At 49.5% G+C, this 16,117-nt stretch overlaps 5 protein-coding genes across 5 annotated transcripts; 3 read left to right on the forward strand and 2 right to left on the reverse strand.

Moving 5' to 3' along the window:
• Nucleotides 1–903: 903 nt before the first annotated feature.
• FMAN_07736 (uncharacterized protein) lies at nucleotides 904–4,205 on the forward strand (the record flags this gene model as incomplete). The annotated part of the gene is made up of 3 exons (XM_041831396.1): nucleotides 904–969; nucleotides 1,046–3,629; nucleotides 3,679–4,205. The coding sequence occupies 3 exons, from the start codon at nucleotides 904–906 to the stop codon at nucleotides 4,203–4,205; spliced, it is 3,177 nt and encodes a 1,058-aa protein (XP_041681964.1).
• Nucleotides 4,206–4,525: 320 nt separating this feature from the next.
• Nucleotides 4,526–6,909, reverse strand: FMAN_07737 (uncharacterized protein; the record flags this gene model as incomplete). The annotated part of the gene is made up of 2 exons (XM_041831399.1): nucleotides 4,526–6,167; nucleotides 6,221–6,909. 2 exons carry the CDS (start codon nucleotides 6,907–6,909, stop codon nucleotides 4,526–4,528), a joined length of 2,331 nt encoding a protein of 776 aa, XP_041681965.1.
• Nucleotides 6,910–7,264: 355 nt separating this feature from the next.
• Nucleotides 7,265–8,080, forward strand: FMAN_07738 (uncharacterized protein; the record flags this gene model as incomplete). Its single annotated transcript, XM_041831400.1, has 3 exons — nucleotides 7,265–7,351; nucleotides 7,409–7,944; nucleotides 7,999–8,080. The coding sequence occupies 3 exons, from the start codon at nucleotides 7,265–7,267 to the stop codon at nucleotides 8,078–8,080; spliced, it is 705 nt and encodes a 234-aa protein (XP_041681966.1).
• A 1,114-nt stretch (nucleotides 8,081–9,194) lies between these two features.
• FMAN_07739 (putative serine/threonine protein kinase (SNF1)) lies at nucleotides 9,195–11,493 on the forward strand (the record flags this gene model as incomplete). Its single annotated transcript, XM_041831401.1, has 4 exons — nucleotides 9,195–9,577; nucleotides 9,643–10,478; nucleotides 10,534–11,172; nucleotides 11,225–11,493. The coding sequence occupies 4 exons, from the start codon at nucleotides 9,195–9,197 to the stop codon at nucleotides 11,491–11,493; spliced, it is 2,127 nt and encodes a 708-aa protein (XP_041681967.1).
• Nucleotides 11,494–12,320: 827 nt separating this feature from the next.
• On the reverse strand, nucleotides 12,321–14,217 carry FMAN_07740 (putative isocitrate lyase (acu-3); the record flags this gene model as incomplete). The annotated part of the gene is made up of 5 exons (XM_041831402.1): nucleotides 12,321–12,678; nucleotides 12,737–13,289; nucleotides 13,382–13,724; nucleotides 13,782–13,937; nucleotides 14,002–14,217. The coding sequence occupies 5 exons, from the start codon at nucleotides 14,215–14,217 to the stop codon at nucleotides 12,321–12,323; spliced, it is 1,626 nt and encodes a 541-aa protein (XP_041681968.1).
• Between the last annotated feature and the right edge of the window lie 1,900 nt (nucleotides 14,218–16,117).

Below are 16,117 nucleotides of genomic sequence, written 5' to 3' on the forward strand. Positions count from 1 at the left end.
CCGCCAGCCCGCGTTTAAGCAACGGGCGCAGCCGGAAAGTGTGCATAGCCCCACTGGGCATTAGGCTAAGAGATCTCTCTAAGAGTGTTTTTTTTTATAGCAAGTCACGGAAAAATCTAGACTATTTCCTTTTAATAATAAAACAGACAATCTTCGCACATTATTGTTCATGTGAAAACTTGGTATGGGAGGGAAAGCACGAGATGCTTGCCTCTAAATAATGCTAATTTTCCCATCTACAACTACGAAAACCTTATAAGTGTCAGTGAAGAAAGAGCTTGGAACATCTGCCATCCATTCCATTCTCTTTTGAAGCCGTAACAGGCACCTAATTAAACTACTCCCGCCAGCACCTAAGGCAATGGAAGTTAGGTAGGTACCTACCCCCTCGGGGGGCAAGAAAACACCGGGCCTTGATAGGAGGCGTCAAAACAAACTCAGCAAAAGATACCCTAAAACTTATGTAAAGTTCCCTAAGTCCTTTTGTCATTGAGGATTAAGGGTCGTGAGTTTTCTTTCCTCCCCTAGCTACCTTAGGTAGGTAGCTAGGGGTACAGCCAATACGAGGTCGTCTCGATAGCTGATCGAAGCCCCACACTAGCTGCCCGGGGTGCATGCATGCTCAGCGTCATCCTTATTTTCAAGACCATAATACTCCGTAAGCTGCATTGCTTTCCATTATGTTCGATTTTACACCTACAACACCCGTTCCTGACCTTTCTAATTGATCCACCCAGGAGGAGAAGCATCAGAAATCACGACCGTGACAGCCTATTCCCCTCAAAAGGCTGACACTTGGAGACCAGCGCCACTGTTCTTATGGAGCTTTAAGACTAGGAGAATGAATCGCGCCTCACAATCGTCTCACCACTCCAGACACGAGTACCATCAAAACAACCAACCATGAGCTCCGCCACAGGCTCATCCAACCTGGCATGGCCGCCTAAACAGCGGCCATCCCAGCGAACGGTACGAAGTCACTCGCTCTATAATTTCCTGCATGCATGACGGCGAGAAATGGGTAGATATCTGATGCATCGGGCAGAAATTGAAGAACGGAACCTTTATCATCCCCAGGACTGGCGAACGATCGAGGTCAGAATTCTCGTTAAGCACATCTACCAACGCAGTAGTTGCAGAGGATATCAACAACAAACCGAAGTATCAATCCTTCGAGGCCGCTGAATCCTTCGGTGACCGCGTCCACATTGTCGCACATAACATCAAGACTGCATTTATCTTGATATGGCTGTGGCTACATACTGAAGAAGGCCACGGAGTTCTCAAGTGTACACTTGCCTACGTACTTGGTAGTATGGGTACTTTTTTCCCACCCTTGACAGCCTTTCTTGGCAACAGAGATGGAAAGCATGTCTCTGCTACCATTACCGTTTACTTTCACCCAGCACGAACCGTTGGCTCTATGCTTGAGGCAACTGTTATAGCAGTCGTTGCTGTATTTTACGCGGAGGTCATATCGATGCTGTCGATGGGAATTGCAATTGCCATGAGATCTCAACTCGGCTTGACTGCCGCTGCTCACGTGCTGATCCTCATTATCTGCATCGGAGGAGGACTGGGCTTTGTGGGTTGGGTAAAGCAAAGACTCAACAGCCCCCTTGTTAACGTCGGCTCAACCCTGGCATCGATCGCAATCATATCTGTAATCACCAAAGAGGAGGGCGTACAAGGAGGCTACTTTGACGACGACAAGATCGTCCAGGTCTTAAAATTGCTTCTTGTTGGCATCACCTGCACTTTAACAGTTAATGTATTAGTCTGGAGAATCTCGGCGAGGCGTGTGCTTCGTAGGTCCATCATGACCGCCACCAGCTCTCTAGGCGACAAATTATCATCCATTACAAAAGGATTTCTCAGTGGAACGGAAGATGAATTCTGGACAAGCGAATATGGCCGAGTCTCTGCCCGGTACAACAGCGCATACACAACTATGAGCTCAACACTCCGAGAAGCCAAATTCGAGTACTTCTTCCTGGGCCGAGAAACCTTTTATCCGCTTGATAAACGTCTTTCAAGATCAGTTGAGGCGCTCTCCCAAGCCATAGGAGGACTGCGAAGTGCACTCGAAAACCAATTCACTTTACTCAGAGAGGTTCCCAACCTGGAAGATACCTTCCCTTCACCGAAGCCCACAGGAATGACATCCACCTTGAATCGGGCCATTTCTGCATATATTGATGGTGGAGGTCAAATATTATCTGACATCGATGAATCTGGAGAGAGCGAGGAAGAACGACTGGCGGCGAGAAACAAATCGGACACCGCTCTAGACGCAGCTCCCGCTTTTCAGGAGCCTTCCGACATCTTTGCCCTTTTCATCAACATGCTTGGCCCGTCAATCAAGTCGCTGGCTCATACGCTATCAGAAATCCTGCGTGAGCCTGCATTTGGACAGGATCCGAACAAAGATATCGCGGTGAACGAACAGTTGAGGGAGAGCCTTCGCGATGCTCTGAATCTTTACAATAATGCAAGGTCAGAGTCATTACAGGAGCTTTACCGTACCATTCAGATCGGACGTGCTAGATCTGAGAAAATCCAAGCGGATATAGAAGAAGTTGCTGCAGCCTGTGGGCATTTCTCCTTCAGTTTACAAGCTGTAGCTGAAGAGACTGATGCATATTTGGATGTTCTAGAGGACATCAGGTACACGACTGAGACGGCGCCGCGTTCATGGAGTTGGCTCAAATTTTGGAGGTACTTCGGCCGGACTGGACCTTCAGACAAAGATAGGGTTGAAGATCCGGAACGTGAGAGCTTGATACAGAAACCACCTGTGCCGAGATTGCGGAAATCTCAGATGCCCAAAGGTATTCCAGATACAATGGTCGCACGGCGAGATACCTTCAACTGGGATGCTGCCCCACAATCTAGCAGAGTCAAAAGAAGAGTTGCTCAGAAAATGCTCAAGATTTCCCGATTTATCGTACGGGAGGACATACTTTTTGGTATCAAAGTTGGTATTGGTGCTCTTCTCTGGGCCATGCTTGCTTTTATACCAAGCACAAGACCTATTTACCAGACATGGAGAGGTGAATGGGGCCTCCTTTCCTTCATGATCGTGGCGGCTATGACAACTGGCTCAGCGAATACGACTGGAACTGCCAGATTCAAAGGCACCCTCATTGGTGCAGCCTTTGCCGTGGTGTGCTGGACTGTCAGCCAAGGTAATGGCATTGCACTGGTGTTTCTGGGTGGCCTTGTAGCTTTGTTCAACTTCTACGTGATTCTGGTCATCAAAAAGGCTCCGCTGGGTAGAATTGCTTTGTTGGCATACAACGTGAGCACCCTTTATGCCTACAGCATTTCGCAAGATGTTGATGATGATGACGATGACGAGGGAGGGTCCAACCCCCTGATTTTGGACATTGCCTGGCATCGAGTTGTTGCGGTCACCCTAGGCATCCTTTGGGGTATTGTTGTTTGCCGAGTCCTCTGGCCGATTTCTGGTCGAAAGAAGTTCCGTGAAGGACTTTCTGTCTTGTATCTCCAGATGGGTCTCATATGGAAGCGTGGCCCTCTTACTGTGTCGCTCACTAAGGACAGCACACATAATAACACGCTTGACTACATGCGCGAGGGCGAACAGGCGGCTCTTCAACGATATGGTAGGCACTCACTGCCACGTCTTTCTTAATCACGCTGACTCTGTGACAGCCTTCAAACTTGCGAGCCTGCGAACGGCTGCGAAGTCTGAATTTGAGCTTCGCGGTCCATTTCCAGACGCAGCTTATGGGCGCATTATGCGTTCCACCAAAAACATGCTCAATGGTTTCTATGCGATGCGTCTCATCACATCGAAACGAAATCAATTAACAGAAGGCGAGCGGGCATTGCTAGAGTACACAAGCACTGAGAGAGCTCTCCTTTGCCAGCGCATATGTCACGTCTTTCAAGTTATCGCGTCGTGCCTTATGCTTGAATACCCCTTGACTGATGCCATCCCTACGGTTGAGAACAACAAGGACCGACTCTTAGGGAAAATCTACCAATTCCGCAAGGAGCATATGAGTACGGATCTCTTGGGCGACGAGTCCCCTCTGATTGTTCAAGAGAGTGACTATGCTTTGCTGTACGCATACACACTCGTTACGCTACAAGTGGCAGCTGAATTAAACAAGGTGAGGGCCGAGATTGAAGCCCTGTATGGAGTTTTACACGAGGAAGCTCTGCTGCTGCAGTAGAGGAGGAAGGCTTGTCAAACAGGGGGTAAATGGTCTTTTGCATACTTAGTCATTCATGATACCAGAATCCATGTTCATCGCGCAGTGAGTTGGTGCATTCTCCGTGCCCTGTGTATTCTTTCTCGTGCGTAGGTAAATAAAAGCTAGCATTTTATGATCTGAGGTTCAAAATATTACTGCTCTTCGTGATTATGGAAAGCTACCTATGTTCGTATGGGTTGTCCATCACACCCATCATTACCTTGTAGGCCCCTGAATCCCCCGACGCCATGAGTCATCGATAGCAACAACTAAATAATATTTAGATCTGGACGTCCAGTCTAAACTGTACATTCTCTTAACCTGCCCAAGCGACCAACATCATACTCGACCCATCGAGCGATTCCCTTGCGTCCTGGTACGAGCACACTGCCTGGGTTCATTACATGACAACCCTCGTATGTGACGCAAAACGGCGGGGCTGTTGTGTCGAGCAAGACCATGGCTGTTGGTAGTGGGTACAGATGTAATGCTGAGGAGTAGTCCCAGTGAACGGGGCGAATAGCCTGGCGGAATGGTGCGAGGTAGCCTTGATCAAGAATAGTCTTGACAAGTTTCTGCGCGGCATGAACGTCGTGAGGAACCAGAGGTGTGACGGGCGAGGCGGTAGCGGTAGCGGTAGGATCATCATGATGAGCAGCATCGATATCCATCGGCTGAACATCTTCAGGAGGTGCAGCACTTGAACCTGGTGCCTGTTCTCCACTGGCATCCTTCGCCTTTGGTTTTAGACGGACAGAGGCTCGACGCAAACGAGCAGATACATCATCTCTAAAGATAACAAGTTCGTGGTTGGGGCCGAATAAACTGATTCGGCTTGGGTTAGACGCCCATACAGCAGTACCAGTTGACTTCCCTCCTGCTTCCGCATTGGCTGTCGCAAAGGCTCGACGTATTCTCGAGGTGAACATGTCTGGCACTTGTTTTCGAGGCAAAGGAACAGAGGCGCCAGCTGTGAAGGACGAGACCCAGGCGTCATTGTCTCCGGGAACAAAGACAAAGGTAGACGACTGGAGCAGTGTTGGAAAGTCTCCCAGAGTTGAAGCCAGGGCATCAAAGTATTCTTTATATTCGATACTTCCGCCACTGCCGCCCCGTGCTAAAACAGCGTACTGAGTGAAGTTACCCATCAGCACGAATGTTAGAGGCGTTGAACCCTCAGGCTCTGAGGCATATCCTGAGAGGATCTTGCGTAATGCTTGAAGAGTTCGTGGTTGATCGAGGTTCAGCTCGCCAATAACAACGACGCGCCCACGTGACGGTGCAGTATCCTCCTCTGCTCTGCTGCGTAGAAGGCGCTTTTCGAGCCTGCGCATCTTGGTGCCCACGGCACGCTCGCTGCCAACACCCAGGAAATCGATCCAGCCAAAGCCCCCTCCTATGGTCTGCTCCTGGCCACCATCGGATGCGCTAATGCCCAGAGTCGCTTGACGACGTTCACACGGGGGCTGACCTATAAAGAAGCCTTGAAAACGGCCGCCTAGTGTACCTCCAACGCCGCTGCTGCCGCTCAGGCCCTTGCCCAAAGATTCGTCTTCTTCTTCATAGACACCGTCAACCAGCACGATCATCCCAGGACAAAACCATGCTGAATCGTCTGGGATAGCTACCGCCTGGGATAAGTCCAAGGCAATAGAACCAGTCAGGTCGCTGATGGCAAGATCGCCGGTAGGGAGGACAACCAGGAGCCCTAGTAGCATATGGCTGCTGCCATGGCGACCAAGGAGGTTCGCGATTGGCGTGAGTTTAAGTGAATGCTGGTTGGAAAGGGAACGGCTCAGGCTTTGTTTTCGAGAGGAGGAGACTGCGGAGGATTGGAAGGTTTCGTTACGGAGAAGGCGTTGGTGAATTACATTGTAGCGATTTCGGAAAACCGTCGTTTTGTGTGATGCCGGTGGTAGTAATGAAGGCGTTGAAGTATCCCTGTGAAATGTTAGTCGCAAATTCAGTTGATCCATCGAATAGACAATACTGACTTTTCAAAGTGCTTTTTACCAACGTTGTATATGAACCTGGGTTGGTCATATGCGTCTATGATCTTAAGCCATGCTCGAGGATCGCTCGTCTCGCTTTCTTCTTGCTCCTCATCCACACCAAGTCCCGACATGCCGAAGCTTGTGTTGCTATCCTCCCTCCTAACTTCTGCCGGCCGTAGTCCCAACCGTGTGTTCAGGGTCTCGTTATCCTTGAGATCAAGCATACTATCCCCACGCGGCAGTCCTCTCGTTGGGCCAGTGATTCTGCCGCCGCTCATGTTACCCTCAAGGGTCTTGAGAATTTCCTGGAGCTCTTTACTCGAGCCCTCGACAATGACGCCTCCATTGCGGTTTTTCCAGCTTCTTGCAACCTCTTCAAGAACCCGTTCGGCCAGGCCTTCTTCTCGCCATCCTGAACCACAATGCCTTCCAATGAAGGAAGCTAGTTCTTGAAGGGCAGAGGATGTCAGGGTTAAAGAATGTTTTTTCGTGAATGTACGGAAAGCAAGCGGTCGAAGTGTCGGAGGAGGGAGTATGATCGGTAATATTGCAGCCTTAGGGGCATTGACGGCGAATGGCTTCAGTGGATGGATGGGGGTACCGAAGGCTGGAGAGGAAGATGGTATCGCAGACGACGGAGGGACCACCCCTCGTTGTTTTCGGAATATAGGAGCTGGCGTCTTATCCATGATCTATACCGCTAGCTTGGCATGGCAGAGAAAGAAAGAAAGAGAAAAAAAAGAGAAAAAAAAGAATCCAACTTTTTGAATATGAAATCAACGTTGCTTGCTAATTGAATTTTGTGTTATGGTGTTTTGGTTGATTTGCCTACCTCGTTGCGTAGGTCGTCTTGCAGGGTTCGCGCTGACCGCGTTCACGCGTTTAATTGACCCGTTTGATACATATACCCTCCATAGGCATGTATCGCGTGCACTAGGATCCTGCGAATGACCTCATTCACGATCAAGGTCGAGTCAACACAATGATAGCTTCATTGAACCGGACACAGTAGTAAAGTCGATTTGAATTCTAAATAGCAGCAAAATGATGGGGTCAACTTTTCGAAATGTTGCTCGGCACATGGCTGTACCTGTCAGAGCCATGTCCAGCCTTTCTAGCAACCCTAAAATTGTTTGTATTCAGCACCCAAGCCAGTACCACTTCAACATCACTCTGACCATGTTGTAGAAAGTTGTAAAGAATCCCAGATCCCCTTTTACAAACTACTTAAGCTATCTCGAAAAAGAACCGCCGGACGAGCGCCTAGCAATTGGGACTACTAGCGAGCTCCCTCCTACTCCTCAGTCCTTCACTGAGAATAAGGACTTCGTCAAGATTCTCAACGAGGTGATAACTGAGTACGGTCACCAAGATGAGGATCTTATCAATCAAGCACGCGCATTTGCCAGTCCGGGAGGCTTTAATCTGGGCTCAGGCGGTGCCTTTTTCTCACAAAAACGACCTAATAGAGGTGGATCTCGCAAGCAGGGAGCCGGAGGGGGAGCTGGAGGTGACGGTGCAGGAGGCGCCAGCGCTCAGGGAGGAGCCGGTGGTGGTGGGAGAGGAGGATATGTGCACCTCAGCGACCGAAGGAATCCCCCTGACTTTGGACGCATTGCATGGCCTGAGGATATACTGGGAAGTGTTGAGGTGGACGGTAGTGGTACCATCATCGGCAAAGTACAGCCAAGTGGAACGTACCGTATTCTGACGAACGAGGGAATGTAAGTCTAGAGGACACGAACACAGTCACGTCAAGTCGCTAACAAGTTTTCGAGCCTGGGACTCAGCCCATTCTTACAAGCAAAGTTGGTGGAGAGACTAAAGCGAGAAGAAGCCAAACAAAACTCACCAAGTTAGTGGAAAGGAGAATATTCATGGCCTAGTCGAACAAAGAAAAGTCGACCAAGGCAGCCAATTATGATCAACGGTTATGAAGACTGGAAGGAAACGACATGTGTATCATGACTGTAGGTAGAGATAAGTGTAACAAATACTGTCTGGCATTGGCGTTTGTCAGATATAACTAAGGTACTATGAGACCAGAACCATGCTTGCATATGCAGACACGGACCAATGCACGTGGATGACAAGTTTGCATGGAGGAATGTTGGCTGGTAGCTAGAAGGGGTTAATAAATAATCATGATGATATGGTTCAACATCGGATGTTTTGGTTATAGAAACAGATAGTAGGTACCAACATTTCTGACCCTGGCAAGCTGTAGGACAGTGAAGACTCTTTAGGTGCCTAGCTAACATGGCTAGGTAGGTAGGTATGGGCTGATTGACACGACTACCAGCAAGACACCACTGGTTTTGTAAATGGTTCTTTGGGTGACAGGTCAGACAACGGGGATGGATGTAACAAATGGGGAGAAAGAGAGCTTATTAGGTTCTCTGATAAAGCATAAAGCGAAACGCCATAAGGAATTGAAAAGTCAAAATGAGATAATCAAGATCTAGCTACAGAATATCTGTGCCAACTATTGACATCCAATCCATATCCAACGTGCAAAATGCTGGATGGTATCCGTACCAAATCACCATCATTATAAAGTGTTGAGAAAAGAGTCATTAGCCCATGTCTGAGATGGTTCCACTGACCTGACCCCTCCGCAACAGTGACGACTACCTTAAGGTAGGTAATCTACCCCAGTCAGTCGAGAGCTCTGCAACTTCGACACCACTAACGAATGCCTACCTACACAACATTACGATACGCGATTAGAATAGACTATCTAACCGGTCACCTACCTCCTCCATTTCGCCGCTTCATTTCCACCCGCTCTTCTCTTTTACGACAAACCACCCCGCGCTCGCTTCGTCAATACCACTATCCCTGCAATACCTGTACGACCGTCGCACCCAGTTCCTGACAGCCGAACCAAGACCTCTGCAGCTCTGAAAACCCCGCCGACCGATCACTTTTCGACCTGGCCCGCCTTGACCTTGGGTCAGGGCATCGCATCGCCATGGCTCCCCGAGGTTTCGAGGACGAGGAGCTTACCATTTCCCTATCCTCCTCCCACGTTCGTCGCCCTCAACAGCAGCAACAACAACAGTCACAGCAGCAGCACGCTTCTAATGAGGCTTCTGCACCCGGTTCCCGCCCCGCCGATGCGCCGCTCAAGGAAAGGATCAAGACGGAACAGCGCATCGGCGCCTACAAGGTCCTTCGAACTCTAGGCGAGGGCTCTTTTGGAAAGGTCAAGCTTGCTATTCACAATGGAACCGGCCAGCAGGTTGCCCTCAAAATCATCGCCAGGAAGAAGCTTATCAGCCGCGATATGGCTGGGCGTGTTGAGCGTGAGATTGAATACTTGCAGCTCTTACGCCATCCTCATATCATCAAACTGTACGTTGCGCGCCCAACCTTGGCTAAATATATTGGTGTCGTTATGACTGACGCCAATCTTCCAGTTTCACCGTCATCAAGACACCCAATGAAATCATCATGGTCCTCGAATATGCTGGAGGCGAACTCTTCGACTACATTGTTCAACATGGCCGGATGAAGGAGCCTGAAGCCCGCCGTTTCTTTCAGCAGATGCTTTGTGCCGTCGAATATTGTCATCGACACAAGATTGTTCACCGTGACTTAAAGCCCGAGAACTTGCTACTCGATGAAAACCTCAACGTCAAAATCGCCGATTTCGGCCTAAGCAATATTATGACCGACGGTAACTTTCTCAAGACCAGCTGTGGCAGTCCCAACTATGCTGCTCCTGAAGTCATCGGCGGCAAGTTATATGCTGGTCCCGAAGTCGATGTGTGGAGCTGCGGTGTCATTCTTTATGTTCTTTTGGTTGGTCGACTTCCCTTCGACGATGAACACATTCCAAGTTTGTTTGCCAAGATTGCAAAGGGCACATACAGCATACCGCAATGGATGCCCACTGGCGCTGCAAATCTCATCAAGAAGATGCTGGTGGTGAACCCCGTGCATCGTGCTACAATTGAGGATATCCGAGCCGATCCTTGGTTCACCACCGACCTGCCCGCTTACCTTCAACTTCCCGTTGAAGAATTCTTCAACACAGGCGTTGATCCGAACAAAGCCATTAAGAAGAACGACATCGCGCCGAATGCTTCAGAAAAGGTTCAAGAGAGACTGCATAATGAGGTCACTGAAAAGATCAGTAAGACTATGGGTTATGGTAAGAGTGATGTGGAGGAAGCGCTGCAGGCTGCCGAACCGTCCGCAATCAAGGACGCCTACATGATTGTAAGGGAAAACAAGATGATGCAAGTGAACCGTGAGTTCCTCTCTCTTTTTATGACTAATCTCTCACCGTATTGAAACTGATTTAGACAATCCTGAAGCCCTTCTAGCAGAGCCCGAGGGATCAAGCCCCATGCTAAGCATGTCTTCTGCCCGCTCAACGACTTCTCAAGCTACCACCACCCCTCGCCCGTACGTGAGCAAGGTCGGTATCTTGCCTTCAAGTTTACCAGCTTACCACAAGGACTATATGGAGCGGGAGAAGGCCGGTAGCGTCGAAAACTCACCACCCAAAGTGCTCATCAACGACGAACCTCCCAGCAACAGGACAGATGCGGAAAAGGAAGAGACAGCGCGCCGTTTACGGCCCCACTCGAGAAGTCAATTGCGTATGGACGAAGCCAACACAAGGCCCCAAGGGATGACTCCTATTAACCCCCCTAAAAAGAATAAGCCAGTTCGTTGGCAGTTCGGCATCCGATCACGTAACTCGCCATGGGAAGCCCTTCTGTGCATCCACAAGGCACTTCATAAATTGGGCGCGACATACATCCCTGATGAAGATTATGAAACAAGAACTGCAGAAGAGCGAGCCGAAGCTTCAGGCGAAGGTAGCTTTGCGGATTCGCACGATAATAGCCGGGGCTCAAGTTCAAGCATCGATCCTAAGAAACGGTACAATCTTCCCGCAGATCCTTGGCACATCAATGTGCGCTGGGATACTTCTGGTTGGTTCTCAGATCGGTTGTACTTGAATTATCAGAACTGACATCTTCCCAGCCATCAAGAAGAAGGCAGCCAGCGTCCCTGGCACTCCCAGCTCGCCGAGCACGCCAGAGGGTCAACATCACCCCAAAGAGCCTTTCGTTGCGCTACATATGGACATACAAATTTACGAAATGGAACATGGCGTGTACTTGGTCGACTTCAAGTGCTCTGGATACGAGACAGCCCATGGCCGACTGCTCGAGGAAAAAGATGTCACCAGTCCCTTTCCCTTCCTGGACATGGCCGCCAAGTTGATCATGCAACTTGCCGAGGCCGATTGAGAAACGTCATTTTGAAAAGGGCACTGACATTCCAAACTTACACCAATGGGCACGATACGTTTGGCTGCGAGCATGCTAGCTCTGCTTCGTACCCTGCCAGACGGTTAAATGAATACACACATTCAAATTGGTTCGTGAAATAGCAAGTGATCTACTGCCTGGGTTCCAGCAGATTTGCAGTCATTACTGTACCAAACGAAACGAATCTAATGGACATGTTGGTGATGTAACACTATGGACATTAGAGGAAAACCAAGAGGATATGTCTCATTGCTAGGTTTTTAATTTTCCATTCCATTTTGATAACAGGCGTCTTACTGTTCAACTTTGATGATATTTGGGCTATATAGGACACTATGCTGCTACGATTTTGTCCAACCAGTCCCCATTCCCCTTTCAATGTTTTTCTTCTGTTTTAAAGTTACGACTGGGTGGTTGGTCAGGCGCAGGATGTCTATGCTGCACAGAAGGATGTATTCAAGATGAGTCAAACACAAGCGAAAATATGTAAAGATGTGCATATAGTTGCTTATAATGCAATTTGCAGAGCATGATCATGGTCTTAAAATCTTTTCATGATGTTTTTTTGCTTCATGACTAGTCGTATATACCCAGGCAAATGCTTGCCCAATGCAAAGTAATATCGCAATTAGAAATCGGAAAACAGTAGTGTGATATCAAAATGCTCCAAAGACAAAGAACCTGCCGCACTCTTTTTTTTTCTTGCGCCCCGACAACAACCTCCGGTCATTTCTCAACACATGATGATCTTTATTCGTCCAGGTGAGCGCTCAGTTGCTGACCACCTATCCCTCACCAGCGGTGATTTATTTGAACTGGTCCTCAGTTACACCGGCGCCCATAGCAGCGGTGGAGCTGATGCCACCTGTAACCATCTTTTGCAATTCATCGACGTAGGTTGCGCCGCTCCACTTCTGGTGCTTAACAACATCAACCTTCTGCTCCATTTCAGGCTCTTGAACGAGCTCGCCGTAAGCGCGCATACCGACGGTGCTATATGCCTTGGCAAACTGGTCGCTGATCAGGGCTGTTGTGTGCAGGCCTGCAAGCGTGATGAACTGCCAGCAATAGCCAAGCTTGGCCAGACGGCGGATGTAGGTTTCCTGCTCGTCACGAGGCATGGCAGTTTTCCAGTTGAACGATGGGGAGAGGTTATAGGCGAGCCTGGTCATGCCAATGTCAATGTGAAGTTCTTGAGCTTGGTAGGTTGGTAGAGACTTACTTCTTCTCGGGCCAGACGGCGTGGACACCTTCGGCAAACTCCTTAGCCTGAGCAAAGTCGGGCAGCTTAGACTCCATCCAAATAGCATCACAATAAGGAGCGTAAGCAATGGCTCGGTTCACAGCGCAGTCGCAACCACCCTTGAGGCGGAAGTAACCCTCGCGTGTACGGGGGGCGTCCCAGTCGAAAAAGATATCATGGCCAAGTACCTGGCGAGCGATGGCCCTGGCCTCGAGGTTACTCTTTCCCTTTGCCTTGGCAAGATAGTCTCGCTTGAGACCGGCCTTGTCAGAAGAAGAGCCTGCATCAATGGCAGCGGTCACAGCGTCGTCGAAGCGGCTGAGGTTGGCCTTGGCAAGCCACTCATCTTCAATGCGCTGCAGCTCAACACCACTCTTGCCAGCACCCTCAGCGGCGATCATGAGATCGTTGAGGGGCTTAAGTGTAGGGTTCGTAGAGCCGAGGATGAATGCGTGGTCACGGGGGTCGATGTTGGTGGAAAGTAGAGTTGCGGCCTCGGCGTCGGTGCGTGCAATGGCGAGGAGATCAGAGCCTTTCACATGTCAGTTATGTTCTTTGAGTTTTGGTCCCACTACCACCACCAGCATGTGATAATTGGGGAAGTCTGGGAGAGTCAAAGCTTACCCATGATGTCAGCCTGCGCACGAATAGCAACAAGGCGGTTGATGTGTTCCTGAATGGGGACAAGAACCTTGCCAGCCATGTGGCCGCACTTCTTTGTGCCGGGGGCTTGATCCTCGATGTGAATTCCAGCTGCACCCTTCTCAATAAAGAGCTTGGTGAGCTTCATGACAGCGGTGAGACCACCATGACCAGTATCAGCGTCGGCAACAATGGGACGAAGATAGTCAATGTTCAAAAGGTTCGCGCGTTGCGCCTTTGGGACGCTCAGACGCTCCTGGCGCTGCTTGCGGTCATGGAAGAGTTGGGCCATGAAGAGATGGCCGACCTTGTTGGGCACAGTGGTCTAAGTCTGTGTTAGACAATGCTTATATAAACATGCAACTATGTCTTCCAAACTCACGTAGGGATAATCAGCCAGATCGGGACCAGGTTCGTCAGAAGCAGACGCTGTCGATGACGATTGCCAGCCAGAAACATAGACGGTGTCGAGGTACTTGGCCATCTGGGTGACCATTGTAGGTTCTAAGCAGCCGTAGGTGTAGCTGGCATCTCGGGTCTGCGAGGGAAAACGTCAGGATTTCGCTTCACGATGTAACAAGCCTTCAATGGGAGAGACTCACCTCGAAACGGTGCTCAAGGATCTTCCACAACTTCTTCGCCTGGGCATTACTAGCATAATCGACAGGGAGATATCCACGTTTGGAGACAATCTGCTCAGCAGTGAAAGGGCGCTTTGTGTGTCGCCATCTTGAGTCGGACCACCAAGCCTTGACAGCCTCAACCTCCTTCTGGAAGAGTTCGTCTTCGGTGTCAGGGTTGACAGAAGGGTTTGCCATGTTTTGTGACGCCATTGTGATCGATGTGTGAGTGAGAAGAGGTATGAAGCCTTTTTGGGGGAGAGTGCTGAACAATGGAAGTGCGTATAAGAGGGCCTCAGGAAGTAGGTAACTTAGTAGGTACTTAGATGGCACAACACTAAGTAGAGTGAAGTTGGAAAGACGAGAACAATGATGGATAGATTGAGGAATTGAAAGAAGGGGGAGGAGGAGAAGGGCAGGCCATATAATAAGTATCTCTTGGACCGGGAATTAGGTATACTCTTGAGTCACTCCTGGTCTCCCGTCTCCCGTCCCCCGATATTTCAGAGAGAGACCGACCCGTTCCCCATTGTCTCGCTGTCTCTCCGCACCCGGCGCAAGCGTCTCTGGACTTTTTGGTGGAGAAATGGACCAGCACACCGGCGTTGGTCTAGCAACTTGGAGTCAAATCTTTGATGCAATTGGTAGATAGGCGACGATGGTTATGAACGAAGCTAGGGGAGTGAGAGTTACGCCCAGTGAATGAAGGGAAGGGGACCCAGAACTTGGCGGACCCGCTGTTGATGAGGCGTTGGAGAGAAAGAACTGGGCTTCGGTCTTCAAAGGCATGTTATTGCTTGAATGGGGTCTTCAAGATGGTAGGGAAACACTGCATCAGTTCCAATTGACCCATGGCAATCATATTGTCATTACTTAAGAATCTCTCTGTCTCAGTCTCTCTTTCTCTCAGTCATCATCAGTCTGGGCCTCCGAAATCGAGACCGTAAACGTCTGCAATTGCATTTCTACTCTAGCTCGGCTTTCCACCGAGCACAAGCCAGGCACGTTCGTTTTCACCTCGGCCATAGCCTAATCATTTGGAGGGAATGGATGCTTGTGTCAGATCAGCCTCTCCTATCTGCCGTCACGAGCCGCAATCGAGCCCCAGCAAAGGCGAGAGTGCTGGTAGGTCAGAGAGTACGTACCTCCGGACAGTCACCGAACGCCCCAAAGGGTGACCTACAAGTTTACAACAGCCCAAAGAAGCACCAATTCTGGAGGTGCATTTTGTTCTGTAAACGGAAATTGAAGCCTGTCAGATCAAGACTTGCAGCGTGATCGGGATCGTGATGGGTGACTGGCCATGCACGGGAGTGAGTGCACGCGCCCTTGGTATCATGACGTCTTTGCTATTTTTCCGTAACTTACTTATCCTTAATCAATTTGCGTACAGTACTTGTTCGGCTCAAGGGCTCGATATTCAGCATCCGGGATCCCTCACGACAGGGAGGCCGAAAGCCGAAAGCCGTACGGCCTACCTGTACCTGTCGTCCCTTTTGCAGGCATGCAGTTTATAACTTTAAGCATGTAGAAATCATGTATCCGTATCGTCGCCAATGACAATGCTCATCTGGCACCAAGTTTCTCCATTAGGTACACACGGCAACAATGGAACTCCCGTCGTGGCGTATGGATGGGCCCCAAATTTAAGACGCGGGACTTGGTCTCTACTGTACCTAACCCAACTTATCCTTGTAAAAGCATCACTCACAGTACAGTCTGGGGAAGTTAGGTAATTACCTGTTAATCCTCACCTTGGCTCACCTGGGATTTTGCTCATTATCCCGCTAAACCTTAATCGCCAAGTCTCAAATGGCCCCATTTTGCAGCGTCACTACAATCAAGCCTCCTTGTCCCACCCTGGCATATATTCTTCAAGATGAGTAACTACAGTGAAGCAATACGCTTTCAGCACAAGTAAATACAACAGGAAGCGAAAGAAAAGACGAAGAAGGAGCAGGAGAAGCAGGAGATGAAGTAATTAGGAGCTACACTCTAAGACAAGTAACCTGCATAGTATACTCTTCTAGGCAGTATATCAATCAGTCTCTGACTGTGAAATCTCGGCCTTCCTCCGTCAGCGGATACCCGCCTGGGC

This window comes from Fusarium mangiferae (assembly GCF_900044065.1).
Source record: "Fusarium mangiferae strain MRC7560 genome assembly, contig: FMAN_scaffold005, whole genome shotgun sequence".
Classification (NCBI taxonomy): domain Eukaryota; kingdom Fungi; phylum Ascomycota; class Sordariomycetes; order Hypocreales; family Nectriaceae; genus Fusarium; species Fusarium mangiferae.